Source organism: Hemicordylus capensis, chromosome 6, assembly GCF_027244095.1.
Source record: "Hemicordylus capensis ecotype Gifberg chromosome 6, rHemCap1.1.pri, whole genome shotgun sequence".
NCBI classification, from domain to species: domain Eukaryota; kingdom Metazoa; phylum Chordata; class Lepidosauria; order Squamata; family Cordylidae; genus Hemicordylus; species Hemicordylus capensis.
The window spans coordinates 170,551,350-170,566,950 of NC_069662.1; the positions used below are offsets into that span (position 1 = coordinate 170,551,350).

The 15,601-nt window shown below is 46.5% G+C and overlaps 1 protein-coding gene across 1 annotated transcript; it reads right to left on the reverse strand.

Annotated features, from left to right (window-relative positions):
• Positions 1-6,405: 6,405 nt before the first annotated feature.
• Positions 6,406-15,393, reverse strand: LOC128331389 (erythroblast NAD(P)(+)--arginine ADP-ribosyltransferase-like). The gene is made up of 3 exons (XM_053264734.1): positions 15,325-15,393; positions 8,170-8,860; positions 6,406-6,541 (listed from the first exon to the last, which is right to left on the reverse strand). The coding sequence occupies exons 1-3, from the start codon at positions 15,391-15,393 to the stop codon at positions 6,438-6,440; spliced, it is 864 nt and encodes a 287-aa protein (XP_053120709.1). The 3' UTR covers positions 6,406-6,437.
• Positions 15,394-15,601: the final 208 nt, after the last annotated feature.

Consider the following 15,601-nt stretch of genomic DNA (forward strand, 5'->3'; position numbering starts at 1 on the left):
TCAAGTTGGTGTCAACTCCTGGAGACCACAGAGCCATGTGGTTTTCTTGGCAGAATACAGGAGGGGTATTGTATTGCCTCCTCCCGTGCAGTGTGAGATGATGCCTTTCAGCACCTTCCTATATTGCTGCTGCCCGATATAGGAGTTTCCCATAGTCTGGGAAACATACCAGCGGGGATTTGAACTGGCAAGCTCTGGCTTGCTAGGCAAGTCATTTCCCCACTGTGCCATTAGGTGGCTATGGCAATTAGATGCCAAACATTGGCATGTGGACAGAGAAGAAAGGGGAGGGTGAAAATGGTTGCCTCTCCTTATTCTGCACTTTCGTGTGCAATGCCAAAAGAGGGGGGGACCTCTCCATGTCTGTGGTGGGTTTGAGGTTCCTTGCAGAGGTTTTGCCAGAGGAGGGCAGGGAAAGACCGCTGGGGACTGGCACGGCAGTTGCACATGCCCCCAGCTTAGCAAAGGGGAGCACTCAGGCTCCTGGGCTGTCAGGCACAGGGGTTAGTCCGCACAAGCCCACATGGAATAGCCCAGTTCCAGAGGCTCCTCTCTGGGGGCAATCTGCACACCCCACTTAGGAGTCTAGGGGCTCTTAGGTGGCCGGGCATGGGAGTATTGCCATGTCAAGCCCACACAGAAAGTGACCCAAAGAAGACTCTGGCGTCCAAGAAGGTCCGGGGTAGTCAAGAGCAGGTCTCCCCACAAGCAGCCCCACAGAAGACGTGTCCCAGGCTAGTCGATTCCACTCAGTCATCTCTTGTGTCTTCAAGCCAGTGGTCCAACTTCAGGGCTCAGCAACCTTGTGGTTTTGGATTCGAAGGGGAAGAGGGGTGAGCACAGAAGCTGGTGCTGGCTGGCTGGATCTCCCAAAACAGTCTTCAGTTGCTTGCATCACCAAGCCTGATCCTGTGCTCCCTCCTCTAAGTCAACAGCAAAACTGTTGAACAGTTTTGCAACAGGACCCCGGAGACAGTCCTGTGGCACACCACCCAATTCCCTCCACCCCCGAAGGATGAGGAGCCAATCAGGAGTCCTTGCTGGGCACAATGGTTCAACCAGTTGTGAAGCCACCTAAGAGTGGCATCGTCTCTATTTTACCAGTTTGTCCACAAGGATATTGTGGGAGACTCTGTCATACCCTTTGCTGAAATCAAGATGCAGTGCCTGATGTGCTGTGCAATGTTCCATCTGCCTTTTATTGGAATGTGTGTGCATTTGCACAAGAAACCTCCTGTGGAAAATGCATGAATTGTGCCATAGGAAAGAATGTCTGTTCATCACGCACCTGCATTTGCACGATTCCTGCATTTTTCGCGGAACGCTCTTGTGCACATACTCGTCATCTGTTCCATTAGAAGGCAGACGGATCATTGCTCCTTACGCCAGCCACGAAGTCCACAGCACAGCCATGACCTGCTAAACTGGGAACTCTGTGGGGGAATGAGGTGAGCTAGTCTGGCATGACCACCGCTTCTTGATAAATCCATGCTGGCTCCTATGAATTCCTCGATTCCTTCCCAAGTGCTCACAAACAGACCCCTTAATACCCTGTTCTGGTATCGAAACCACACTGACGGGCCTGAACTTTCCCAGACCCTTCCCCTCTGTTTGTAGTGGGGTGCTATTTGCTTGCCTCCCATTTTCCAGCACCTCACCCCTTCTCCACGAGTTTTCGGAGGTGACAATGATTCTGAGAGCACCAGGGCTGGCCCGAAATTTGGCTTCTACATAGCTTCTATAATTAAAAAAAAAAAAATCTAATGTAATCCTTATAATGTTGAGATTTGATATAAAAGGTTCTTCTTGGAAAAGAACAAGAAATTAGAAAAGTCTTGCATCAAAAGAATAACTTGCCATCACAAACGGTTACATCAAAATAAATGCATACATTAAAACAGACCTTCGATAATAAATAATCCATAATAATCAATAAAGCTTGAAGAAGAAGAAACCGTAGTCTGAAAACAATAGTTTGGCCCCCAAAGGCTACCTCTAGCTTGCATACAAGAGGAGGTTCATTAGCTCTTCCTGGCATCTCAAAAAGCATTCTTGAAAAGAAAAGGTACAATTCAAAGCTGCTGTTTCTAGTCTCAGAAGAGACTGGCTCCCTCTTAAAACAAGGAGTTATTCACACTTGGCTTCAGTGAAGCCACTTGGAGGTACAGGGACCACCTTGAGGGAAGCAGCCCCTCCCCACTGCTCTCAGTTTTCTTTTGAAACAAGTCCACATGCAGGCGTCTGTGTTTTCCTTCTAGCCAGTGTGTGTGGGAGCATTTCTGAAGAGAGCTTGCCTCTTATCATGCTAATGATTCTACATCAGTTCCTCTCCCTATTTGCTCCAGCATTTTTAGAAAAAGTAGCTTAAAACCAGCATTTTTACAATCCAGAAATACCTCAAGATAAGCCAGAATTCGCAAGACAAAGCCCAACTTTGTGGAGTGAGTCCAAGGATCTCGAAGGGACTTCAGGGTAAGTTTGGCTGGTGTATGAACGGACACACTCTCTCTCGAAGGAGATTCAGGGCAGAAGCCCTGTGTGTAAAACCTCCTGGTGACCAGTCCACTCTGCTTCTTTAGAAGTGCATTTTCTGGCTGCCCGACTACCTGGTCAGCTGAGGATCAAAAGTTCCTTCTGTGTGTGCTCTGGAGCGCTTCACCGAAATGGAGAACTTTCGCTCCAACTGCCCCTCCTCATTCAAAACCATCCATTTAATTGATGTCACTTAGTCCTGGGAATGTTGCTCCGAGTGGAGACAAGAATATCGTTTTGGTTAGCTGCGTTCTTGCTCCTCGGGAAGGCCAGGCTGGTCTCTTAGCAGCAGCTTGTAAGGCCCCGATGTGTGTCCAGAGAAACTGCTGAAAAGTTCACACGCACAAAGATGATTCTTTCCAGCTTCCAAGTAGTTCGGGCACAAAAATGGCTCCTCGCGTGTCAGGCTGGGAGGCCAGACCAGTCTAGAATTGTGTTTATCCACGACATTCCCATTCTATAACAACCTTTTTGGGATGTGGCACAACCAGAATGGCACACACTGTTCCAAATGTGGCTTCATCGTAGATTTGTATACATTATTTGTATAAAACTACTAGTTTTATTTATGGCCCTAGCATGGGATTTACCTTTTTAGAATAGTTTGTGTGTATGGTGGGGGGGGGGGTTGTCCCAATGTGCATCACTTTACACAAACTTATACCGAACCATATTTGTTGTTTGTTGTCCAAACTGGACAACAATCCCCTTTTTGGAGATCACCTTTTTGGAGCTCTTCAGAGTCCACTTGGGTTTCCTCCATCCTAGATAATTTCTCACCATCCACAAACTGCTCACTCCTAACTCCAGATAATTTATGAGAAAGTTGAATGGCCTCAGTCCTAATACTGATTCTTGGGGAAGACCATTCTTACTTACTTCCATTGTGAGAAATGCTCATGTAATCCGACTTTCTGCCTCCTGTTGAATAACCAGTTGCTAGTCCGCAAAAGGGCTTATCCTCTTCTCCTGACTGCTAAATTTTCTCAGGCATTTCCAGAAGGCTGTGAGGCAGGGATGCTCTAAAAGGTCACACCAGATGCCGTCAGGTTCCCAGAGAGTGGTCCCTGCATGATCCCAGGCAGCTGAAGCTCTATCCTGCCTGGCTGCTCCATTCCAGGCTTGAACCACCACCACCACCGTGTACCAGGAATGCCTTGATACACAATCTCTTATTTATTCTTATGCTTGGAAACTGGGGTCTTCTCAGTACTTATGAGGCCTTAGCACAGTGTTTCAGTTGTTGGCAGAAACTGGTCTCTGGGCCAGAAACAAGAGTGTTGTGGCTGGTGTAGGAGCTGCTGTCTGGTGTCAGAGTCTGATTTATTTGTTATTGAGAGTTGGGGCTTCCTGAGATCTGTTTCCTTCAGTGTAACCAGGAGACTGAAGAGGGAGTTTCACATAAAACCCCAAGATGTTTTTCTTCCAAGTGGTACGACAGCTGGAAGCACCTAGAGGTGTCCTCCCTGGTTTAATATGCAGCCGTACAAATCTAGGTTCAAGGAGTATTTTCTGCTCTTCGATAGGAGGAGGGAATTGCCTCTGGCTGGGTCCCAGTTCAGTTCGTCTTCAGGAACAGAGAGGAGATTTTGCAAAATGGCTTCTATGTCTCGCTCTTGATATTGGGAATTCTCTTTGGTGAGAGAATCCCTTTTTCTTTATAGCAGAGTGCACAGAGGCACAACACAGCGGAATTTACTTAGGCATGCCTGTATGCTGAGAGTCAAGTAACTTGGAGCCAGTTCATAGTATCAAATCAATATAAGTGGTATTTATTAGAGAACTCCATTCTAGATAGGAAAGTGAGGAGTTAGGATCTCTAATCTAGCTAGCTAGCTGGATGCAGATGGATTCTGCATCTTCTCTGCATACATGGTGCAGGGAGAAGAGCTTGCCATGTTGCAAGGTAGTAGGAACAGGAAGAGAAGAGAGGGAGGAAGTTAATCCCTAAGAGTATCTATCTACATTTCAAAGGGATAGTGTCAGAGCAGTGGAGAAGGGGTGACCAATGTCTTGACCCTCTAGCCCTCTGACTCACTAGTCTGTCCCCCACTGTCTGAGACAAGAGACAGTGCAAAGTCCTTAACTTCCAGCACTTGCTACCGAGTGTGTGTGTTCCTGATCATGTTATAAATGGTGCTGCTGAGAGCGAACATTTTCTGGTTTTAAATAATTGGCTGGCTGGTGCAGAGTCAACAGTTTCTGTTGTGTTGATAGCTAAAATACTAAGTCTGAACTGACCAGATCAGCAAATATTCCAGGATATTGTGGGCGGACCAATGCAAAGTTCATATGCAGCCGTTCTCTAAGCAGACCCATCCAGTTGCATGGTGACCTTGCTGTTAAATGGAAGGTTAGAGGGCATCACTGCACCGAGAAACCAGACAACTTGTACAAATGAAAGAAATTTGCCTATCGCTGTTTGTTTTGCATTATGTGCCCTGCTTCTGCTCCTTGTGAGGACAGGCAAAGAGCCAGCCTGGGCTGTGACCTCCACTCTGACCAGGAAATCCCCTCAGCCTCTGCTTGGGCTTCTTGGTGGTTCATGAAAGATGAACCACCAAGCTGGCCTTGACAGTCTGAAAGGCTGGAGGAGACTGGCTTTTCTAGAAAGGAAATTGGAAGTTCTCCAAACTGTGCTCAGTGGTGTGTGCTGTGTTCAGAATTCTGGAATTGTGGAATTATGATGGGATAGACACAGGGGCGTAGCAAGGTTGGAGGTGGCCTGGGGAGAAGATTTTAAAATGGGCCCCTCAATGCAGATTAACAAAGGAGACTTTCAACCATGCAGTGTGAGCCTATGTATGTTTTCTCAGAAAGCCTAACTAATTCAGTAAAGTTCACTTCCAGAAAGTTCTTCACATGGGGCTTTTAAAGCCCCTTAACACACATCTCCTCTGGAAAGGAGGTGCCGCATTCACATGTTGGCCAGATTTACCCCAAAGTCCCTGCAAGTTATCAGGAAGCAGTTCACACAGAATTCGGGTTTTTCACTGCTTGTTAGAGTGTAGCCTGATTTAGGGGCTAAATCTGGGGCTAAACAAAAAATCACTATTTGTGTTGGGGGTATTTTTTTGGACAACTTCGATTTCACAGTAAAGCTTCCCACTAAACTCGGAGTAAAGCCTGCTGTGTGTAAACATCCCAGGTAAGTGTGTGGAGAATTGCAGCAAATCTAACCACATTTAGCTGTAAGTGTTGCAATTTGTGGTTGTATAGCAAAGTACCAGAAGGAAGCTGCCCAATCCAGTTACGAAGTAATGCAGTCAAGAACAAGCATGGAGATTGTAGTGCAGTATAAACTAAATAACATTTATTAGGATAAGTACATTTGAGATAGGAAAGGCTTCTCCTGACTATGAGCTACATAATGAACGGGGGGTGGGGGGCTCCATGCTGAATCATCCCTGCTGAGCTGCCTGGGTGGGCTTCTCATTTCCTTTTGAAAATTATCACTTTTATTCCAGGAGGTGTGCAGAAGAGAAGACTGCTGCATTTTATCTGCAACTGCTAATTATGCTTTATTTCCCCCCCTCTTAGTGCTAGAGGATTATATTGTTTTCATTTTAAAGTTGTTTTATTTGCACAGAAGATATTTCATATAGACAAATGTTGAATAATCTTACACAATCTTTGCATGTAAAACAGGGGGAAAGAAAAGAAAAAAACAGGGAACCCAAAGTAAAATCAAAGCATTCAGTATACAGCAGCTGCACCCTGTGGCCTGGAAAATGCCTTGTTTGCATCTGCTGCTTGGCGCTGTAGCAGGAGTAGTAGACACTGCCCTTCCCCTTAATGTCCATGTTTTCACACACACACACACACACACACACACACCAACCCCGATTCTTTCCCATTAAGTTGTTCTGTAATGGGTGCAGAGAGTTTTGATTTTGATGCTGCAGTCAGAAGATGCTGGGTGACCCGAGAGCCCCAGCAAGGAGAAGAAATCCCCCGACCAGGACAGGCGTTGGGAGGGTAGCAGAGAACCGGCTCAGACCTGCAGCAGCTGAGATAAAACCAAGACAAAAGGTTAAAGGCCTGAGTGGTGGAGAGACCCAAGGACCTGCAGCCCCCTCCCCCTCCATGGAGCAGCCGCTTTGGGAAGTTCTTGCCCTTCAGCAGAAACGAGGCAGGGCTCCGGTCTGACCCTTCTTCTGTTACGACCTGGTCATGGTGAGGGCAGAACGGCTCACCCAGCCCACATGCTGGCGAGGGGCGGGAAATGCTTGGAAGTATTTCCAGGAAATGCTTGGTTCCGCTGTGTGGTTCTCCCCACAGAGGTCTGGGTGAGTGGGGGTGTAGAGCACATAAGGTGCCAACCACCCCCATGGGTTGTGAAGCCATGGGGTACTGGGTTCTGTTTCTGAGATGTTTTGAGTGTAGATTCTCTGGTAGCATATAAGAGTGGATTAATGGTTTGTCGTTGAAACTCTCATATGCTACCAGAGAATGTCAAACACAAAATGGAGACTGACTAAGAGATTGCCACAAAATGGAGATCCGGAACAACAAAACATTTTGTAGCCGAAACAGGGACGTTTTGTTTTGTGTAGAAAACTTTCGTATTTGGAGAATGGGCGTTTTGTCTACAAAACACCCAAAATGGCCCGTTTCGAGTACAAAACATTTTGTACCCAAACCGTTTCCCATATCCCTACTCCCCAGCTTCATTCCCCCTCAGTGAAAGATCTTCTGGGGTGTGTGTGTGCTGCATGCAAAGTCAGAGTGGGGCATCTCTGACTAGCGCAGTCCTTGCACCAACTCATTCGAGGCTGGGTCCTCCCCTCTCCTTCCTTCTGATACTCAAACATGATAATCATTCCGTGTTGTTGTTGTTGTGCACTTCTGCTTTAGTGCACTTCTGGCCTATTCAACTTCTGCAGCATTTTACACACACACAGACATTCCCATGATCAAGTTAGAATAAACGCCCCAGGAAAAGGCCAAGGGATTGCTAGGATTGCCATGCAGATTGCACAATTGAGTTGAGGGATGTCCCATCCTCATCTGGACCACCTGCAAAACCACCCCTAATAATCAGTGGCAGTGGCTGAATAAGCCGCCGTCTGGACAGACCCGGAGACAGAACAACAGGGCCACGCAGCCCTCGCTTCTGGCCACAGGGGCTTTATTGCAGAGGGGGGGAAAGTGGGGGTCCCGCTGTAGGTTTAGGGGCTGCTGCTGAAATTCCAAGGATCGCTTCTATAGGGTTGGGGGGGCACAGTGGGGGCAGTGCTTTCACGGAGGCTGCCTTCAGGGTCACTGGCCTCATCCTGGTCCTCAGAGGGACCAAGCCTGACCCAGCTCGAGTGATCATTCCGCTCCTGTTCCCTGCTTTTTCCTCCTCAGTCCCTCCCCTTCTCTAGGGCCAAGGCTGACGGCAGGTGGGTGGCCACTGCCTGTTGCCACTTCCTCAGCCCTAGCCACCTGCCTAGCTGTCGCTCCTCATGGCTGGGTGAGCAGGAATCGCCACAGGGTCCTCCTAGCACCAAGGAGAGTTTCCTCCACTCACCACTCTCAGCACTCAATACCATGACTCTGGTAAACTGATATAAGTTTGTAGAGAAGGTCTACTGCTGTGTGGCACTAAGAGTCTAGTACACACACACACACACACACCACTGTAGCTCTTACCACTCTTACATCCACAGTTGAAGTTGCTGTGACTTCCCTTGTGGTGGAGTGCAATGAATTTTTCTGTGGAATTTATGACAGTGAACGTCTCATAGGGTGGGATCAGAATCTCCTCCTGTTCAGGATGCAAGGATAAGTTCTCAATGGAGACCCCAAGGCAGGTGTAGATGGTGAAGAAGGTGTCATTTCCAAACCTCAAGGCACTTTTCCGGGTCAGTGATGAGGAAGAAAATTGCCCCAAACGAACAATCTTTTGGGACTTGGAGACGGTGAAGCGGATGTCGCGTACCCCACGATACACTGTGTAGCACTCGGGCTTAGTGGTCTTCTTCAGGACCTGAAGGGCTCTGGTCAGGAGAAAGTGAAAGCTCTTGAAGGTGAAATTGCTGTAGTAATACTGTTGAGATTGACCACCATTTCTTACAGCTTCATTGAAAACTTCGTACACCTGGTTATCAGTGTAAGTCAAGATTGCAATGCCATACTCTGGCTTAAAGTCACTGGGAAGAGAGGGATGGGCCATGTGACTCAAATTGGACTTTGCATCTTGCCAGATCTTGGCGTACGTTTCATTGTTGGCAAAGTCAGTGTAGATGGGGTCTTCTAGCCTGGCGCCATCTGCACACCCCTCATATTGGTCATCGACGGAGTTTGGGGCCATGTCAAGCGAGATCTCTGTGAAACAGGAGACCTGAGGAAGGAAGAGGACATGAGGACAGGTGCTGCTGGGGCGGTGGGGAGGTCTGTCTAATTGTTGTGTAGCCTGCAGATGGGATTAATCATGAAAACTGAAATACAGAGAGAAAGATATTGAGGCGGGTCCCATGATCAGTGGGAGCCATCGAAATGGGGTTTGTGGGGAGAGAGGGCTTAGCCAGCATTCCCAGCAGACGAGCAGTCAGTCTGCTCCAGGTGGCTGCAGCGGCCGCCCACACGACTGCTGGCTCCATCACGGAGCCGGTGGGGGCTTGGGAGTTCAGGGGCCACTCGGCCCCCGGAAGCTCCAGCATGCCCTGCGTAAGCGTGCAGGGCATGCTGGAGAGACCCCAGGGCCTGGAGGCTGCTTTTAAGTCTGCCGGTCAGGGGTCTACTTGTGAGTTGCTGCGGCATGGAGCCACACCGCAGCAGCACAGGATCCGTTAACAGCGGTTAGGGGAGCTCTCACTCCGCTAACCTGAGCTAAGGCTAGGGCTTCTCAAGTGGGTTACCCACTTGTAAACCAATGGGTTTGCCTGCGAGCTCGGTGGTTTACACAACCAGCAAAAATTGGGATAGGCTCTCCTAGCCTAATTTTTGTTGGTCGTGAGAATAGCCTAGTGATCTCCTCCCAAGCAGGAGCAAACAATCATTCTTAAGAGCCACATGCCAGAGAAATCACTTCCCACTATGCACCTGTTCATTTTGCACCACAGGCATCTCTGATCAAACAGGCTGTGCAGGGTTCTCCCCCCCTTAAAGCCCTGTAATTACCCACCTATTGAAATATGCCAATAATGGGGTGAGTGTACTCAGAATGGGCAAAATTAGCAGCAGCTCGTCCCATGAGCCGGTGGGGTCTGTGTGCAAAGGAGGTGCAGCAGTCTCTGTTCCCCGACAGCCCTGATGATTGCTCCTCTCTGCCCCACCCATCCTGCCCCAGCCCAGCCTGTGCAGCTCTACCTGATGAATGACCAGCCCGAGGTTGAGTAGGATGAGATGGGAGAGGAGAGGAGCAGCCAGAGCTGCCAGGAACAAGAGGCCGCTGTGCCTTGCTTGGTGCCCACCCAGCTCATTAGGACAAGTTTCTTCTGGGGGGCAATGACGTTTCCCTTGATGGTGCCTCATCCCCATCCTCTCTCCGGAAAAAGGAAAAGGCCCACCAGACCAATCAAGCATCTTCTCTTGACTCCCTAGCATTTATACTCGTTGCTGGGAACATCCAGCACTAAGGATCTTTAGAAATCTTCACATAAGGAGGCATCAGTCCCACAAACAAAAGAAAAACAAACATTTTTTAGTTTCAGATAGACTGGTCTGGCTCGGTAGAAGGCAGCTTCCTTCGTTTCATACTCTCCAACATTTCACTGACAAAACATTTTTCTCAAGGAATCATAAGAATTCCCTGACAGGTCCATCTAAAACTCATCCCCTGCTAACTTGGCAAAGAGGCACATTTTGACATGGTTATTATTATTACTATTTATTTACACAGTCAGACATTAATTATTTATTTCTTGTTTACACAGTCAGACAGGTGTTATGGACTGGTTTGTTTTATCCAGACATCGAGTCCTTCCCAAGGACCTGGGATGCCAGAATTTTATTGTCAGTTGTTATAGATATCGTCGCAGAATATAGGCTGTTCCCAGTAAAGCTGCTTCTTGTAATTGGCTGGTGGTGATTTCTGTGGCCCCTATGGTGCTGAGGTGCTCTTCAAGGTCTTTTGGGACTGCACCCAGGGTGCCAATGACCACTGGGATTACTTTGGTCTTTTTCTGCCACAGCCTTTCAATTTCAATTTGTAGGTCTTTGTATTTGGTGATTGTTTTCTATTTCTTTTTCTTCTATTCTGCTATCCCCTGGTATTGCTATGTGGATTATTTTCACTTGTTTTTCTTTCTTCTCAACGACAGTTATATCTGGTGTATTGTGTGGCAGATGTTTGTCTGTTTGTAGTTGGAAGTCCCATAATATTTTTACATCTTCATTTTCTTCAACTTTTTCAATTTTATGGTCCCACCAATTCTTGGCTACAGGTAGCTTGTATTTTTTGCAGATGTTCCCGTGTATCATCCCTGCTACCTTGTCATGCCTTTGTTTGTAGTCAGTCTGTGCGATCTTGTGACAACAGCTGATTAGGTGGTCCATGGTTTCATCTGCTTTTTTACAAAGGCGGCACTTGCTGTTTGTTGTGGATTTTTTGACTTTTGCTCTGATTGCATTTGTTTTTAGTGCCTGTTCTTGTGCAGCCAGTATTAAACCCTCTGTTTCTTTCTTCAAGTTGCCATTCTTAAGCCATTGCCAGGTCTTGGTGATGTCTGATTTTCCACTTATATTGTGCAAATATTGACCATGCAGGGGCTTATTTCTCCATTTTTCTGCTCGGTTCTTGACTTGTTCTTTCTTGTAGGCCTGCTTTGTTTCATTGGTGTTGAATAGTTTCTTGTTCTTGACCATTTTAAGTGCATCTTCTTCACTGTCCTTTATATATTCTTCAAGGCCTCTTTTCTCCTCCTCTACTGTTTGATGGAAGAGCATTCCTCTTCCACCTGAGCTGCGAGGGAGGTATAGCCTATCGACATCATTGTGGGGGTGCAGAGCATGATTGATGGTCATGATTTTCCTGGTCTTACGATCCAGCGTCTCTAGCTCTGCCTGGGTCCAGTCTATTATTCCTGCACTGTATCTGATAACAGGTATAGCCCAGGTGTTTATGGCTTGTATGGTGTTCCCGCCATTGAGTTTGGACTTGAGGATTTTTCTAACTCTCCTGATGTATTCACTTCCAATTTTTCTTTTAACTTCAGTGTGTGCGATGTTATCAGCCTGGAGAATGCCCAAGTATTTGTAATGTTCTTTCTCTTCCAGGTCCTTGAACTTGCTCCCATTGGGCAGTTCTATTCCTTCTGTTTTTCTTATTCTTCCTCTGTTCATTATTAATGCAGCACACTTGTCTAGTCCAAACTCCATTGCTATATCGCTACTGAAATATACGGACAGTGTTTAGCAGTGATTCGATTTCTGACTGGGACTTTCCATACAACTTCAGATTGTCCATGTACAGCAGATGGTTGATTTGACTTGATGTTTTAGATGTTTGGTATCCGAGGCCTGTTTTGTTTAGTATTTGTGAAAGTGGGGTCATGGCGATTACAAACAACAGAGGGGATAGTAAGTCCCCTTGGGAAATGTCTCTTCTAATGCTAACCTGTCCAAGTGTCTCGCCATTGATTGTTAACTGTGTACTCCACATGCTCATTGCTTTTTAAAATAAATACCTGAATGTTTTTGCTGACACCAGTTGTTTCTAAACATTTTAGTATCCATGTTTGAGGCAATGAGTCGAAGGCTTTCTTGTAGTCAATCCATGCAACACTTAGATTTGTTTTTCTTCTCTTGCAATTTTCTAAAATCATTTTGTCAATCAGCAGCTGGTCTTTTGTGCCTCTGGTGTTCGGGCAATTTCCTTTCTGTTCAACTGGAAGCTGTTTGTTAGTTAATAAGTGTTGCATCACTTCATCTGCTATTATTCCAGTTAATAATTTGAACATGGTTGGCAGGCAGGTTATCAGTCTATAATTACTTGGAACTGCACCTTTTGCTGGGTCTTTCATAATGAGATGAGTTTTCCCAGTTGTTAGCCATTGTTCAATATCACCGCCTTTCATAATGTGATTGAACTGTTTTGATAGTTGTTTATGAAGGCTTGTTAGGTGTTTAAGCCAGAAGCCATACAGTTCATCGTCGCCTGGCGCAGTCCAATTTTTAATTTTCTTTGCACTTTCACTTATTAATTCTGGTGTTATTATTAGATCTTGCATTTGTTGGTTACATTTTTGACCTCTTTCATCCAGCCTGCTTTTTTATTATAATCTATTGGATTGTCCCATAATTTCCGCCAGAATTGCACTTTTTCTTCTTTATTTGGTGTTTCTAGGTTTCTTGCAGTTTCTCCTTCTATGCTTTGGTATTTCCAGGACTTCTCTAATTTTCCTTGAATCTAGGTGGTATTTTTGGATCAGATACTGTTTGGTGTTTTCATTCTTCAGCTTCTTGTCTTTCATATCTTTCAATTTACTAGCATCTGATCTTAGCCTGGAGATTTTATTTTCTAATCAAATCTTCCATTTAGGTGATGTACTGCTTTCTTTTTTGACAGGTCCACTGATCTTATATCCGAGCGCTTGTGTTGTTATTGTTGCTGCACTGTACATTAGTGGTTTGTTTCTTGCAAATTATTGGTTGTTATTTCTGCAAGTGCAGCATTGACATCTTTTAATGCCTGAGCAAGTTGTTTTTTGGCAACTGTTTTTAGAGCGGGAAGTCGAACCCTGGTGGTTGTTTGGTTCATGTGCTCAGTTATTTTTTGCTTTAGTTCTTGTTGCTTTTCTGTTAAATGGCATTTGGGTTTTTGAGGTGAAGGCAAAGGGGAGGTTGCCTGGTTTTGATTTTGAAACAGTTCTGCAACGGTGGTATTTCCAACACCTCCTCCACCTGCGCCTGAGCAACTTCTTCAGTTGGTGGTAATTCTTCTTCCATATCTTGAGCCTGTGTTGCTTTTTGCAGTTCTTCCAGCTCAACTCCTGTGAATACTTTATTTCTTATTATGAATGTTCTCTGGTCTGCTAGCCTTTGTTCTTTTATTTCTGTATCTGGATGCTTCTCTTTTCAAATTTGGTACATTCTTTTTAAATAACCTCTTCCAGTTGGACTAGACTTGTAATAGCAGATCATTATTTCCTTGTTGGCATTTTTCGTATATTTTTTTCGGTTAAGCAACATTTCTTCCAGTAACTTTGCTGTCTCCAGTCTTGGTTGCTCAACTGAAGATCCTGAGTCCTGTTGCCCACTTGCCACCAGATGTTCAGGGACTCCAGCACCTGGTGCGGTCCTTGTTGACCCGGGCGACGACCAATCCAGTATAGATTTATTAAAGTTACGTCTCACCATATTGTTGATGGGAGAGGCACTCTTTGTCTGGCTCCTCTGGTGAGACGTGTCCAATATGGTTGAACCTCTGGCATAGCTCTCACCTTCCTCAGAGCATGCAAGCCCCATAACCATGCCAAGGTAGTGCCTCACTGGGGGATTATTATTATTATTATTATTATTATTATTATTATTATTATCTTTATATAGCAGGGGTAGAGTACCTGGACCTCTCCACCCCCAGCACAACACCTTCAGTGACTGTTGCTGGTGTTTATCTTGTGTTTCTTTTTAGATTGTGAGCCCTTTGGGGACAGGGATCCATCTTATATTTGTTGTTTCTCTGTGTAAACCACGGTGAGCCATTTTTCGTAGGGCGGTATAGAAATCGAATTAACAACAATAATAACCATAACAATTGTGTATGTGGATTGTGGAAGTTCAGGGAACTCTGTGCTTGAGGTGTAGTGTTCCCTTGATGGGTTCAGCCAGGCACTTTCCAGATAACATGCTACAACAGAGGTAAAATGCTTCAGCTTGGCTGGATCTTATTGGAAACAACCCCCAGGATCTCAAACTCCTACAGCTATTTTTCGGCAACGGACTTGCAACGTTGTAGCACTATTACGTAAAGATAAAATCTGAATGAAGGCATCAGAAATGTGAACAGCCCCTTGCTGACTTCACAGGGACTGCAATGACAAAACACAGGCAGTACAGAAGCACACTTCACGTAGTGACACTGCAGTAAGGTGTAATCAGGAAAATGCCCTGGCGCACAATGTTCAGTTCAGCTCACCTTTGGCACCAGTAGCTGAGCTGCTGGTCTGCAGAGGCCAGGACTCACTCCCCCAGCTTCTGGAGATCCACGATGCACCATGCGATACGCACAATGAGTCGGGGGATTCCCCCTGGAGACGGGCACTCTAAGCATCCATCCCTGTGTCCGCTGGGGCTAAACATTGCCCAGTGAACACATGATCTGGTAGCCCAGGTTAAGGGACCACTTGCTCCCTTAACCTCAGGTAGCAGATGGGCTAAAAATCTGGGCTAGGCAGTACTGGCTGGCTGTCCCTAGCCTGGGTTAGGCTGTGTGTGAGAACAGCCTCTCTGTCATGAAGTGGCTCACTGGGTGATCTTGAGCCACTCATTATTTCTCAGCCTAGCCTACCTCAAAGGATTGCTGCAAGGATAAAATCACAACAAACTTGGGATAGTGTACAGCTGCTGCTGCTGTTTCTGCTGCTTCTGCTGCTGCCGCCGCCGCCGCCTCTGGAGAGATCTGTGTTTCAAGGAGCCAGTTCTGATCAGCCTGGGGCCCCTCAGCATTGAGCCCTCCCACAAAGGCAAAATGGAATCCTGCTCAACAGAAAGGCAACTGCTCAGTTCCCAGATCTGCGTTCCTAGGCACAAAGACTCCTGGCTCGGTCCACCCAGTCACGTCATGTGGGCTCCTCATGTGGTTTGCCTTCCAGACTCCAGACCCCTTCTCTCTCCCAGCCCCCACCCTTCTTGGGCCCTTCTTACCTGAGGGTCTCTTATGAAGATCCCCATCAGATGCAGCAGCACAGCCAGATGTGCAGGTGGCGTCCTCATGATCCACTCCTAAGGAGAAAACAACCCCAAACCATCCGTATTTATGCCTTCTAGCCCCCATACAGCATTGCGTGGAAAATACGTCTGGAATTCAGAACTCCTGGGTGCCAGTGTTCCCTGTAAGTAGGATTCCCAGATGTTGGTGACTACAATTTCCATCATCCCCAACCACCATGGCTGTTGGGATCTAGGAATCCTTCTGAGAGGG

Excerpts from the sequence above, each read along its gene's own strand:
- LOC128331389 (XM_053264734.1), bottom strand. The coding sequence starts at position 15,393 with ATGAGGACGCCACCTGCACATCTGGCTGTGCTGCTGCATCTGATGGGG. Across the intron at positions 8,861-15,324 it reads TCTTCATAAGAGACCCTCAG|GTCTCCTGTTTCACAGAGAT; the intron begins GTAAGAAGGGCC and ends TTCCTTCCTCAG. Across the intron at positions 6,542-8,169 it reads CAACTGTGGATGTAAGAGTG|CTGCTGCAGGTCTGAGCCGG; the intron begins GTAAGAGCTACA and ends GTTTTATCTCAG.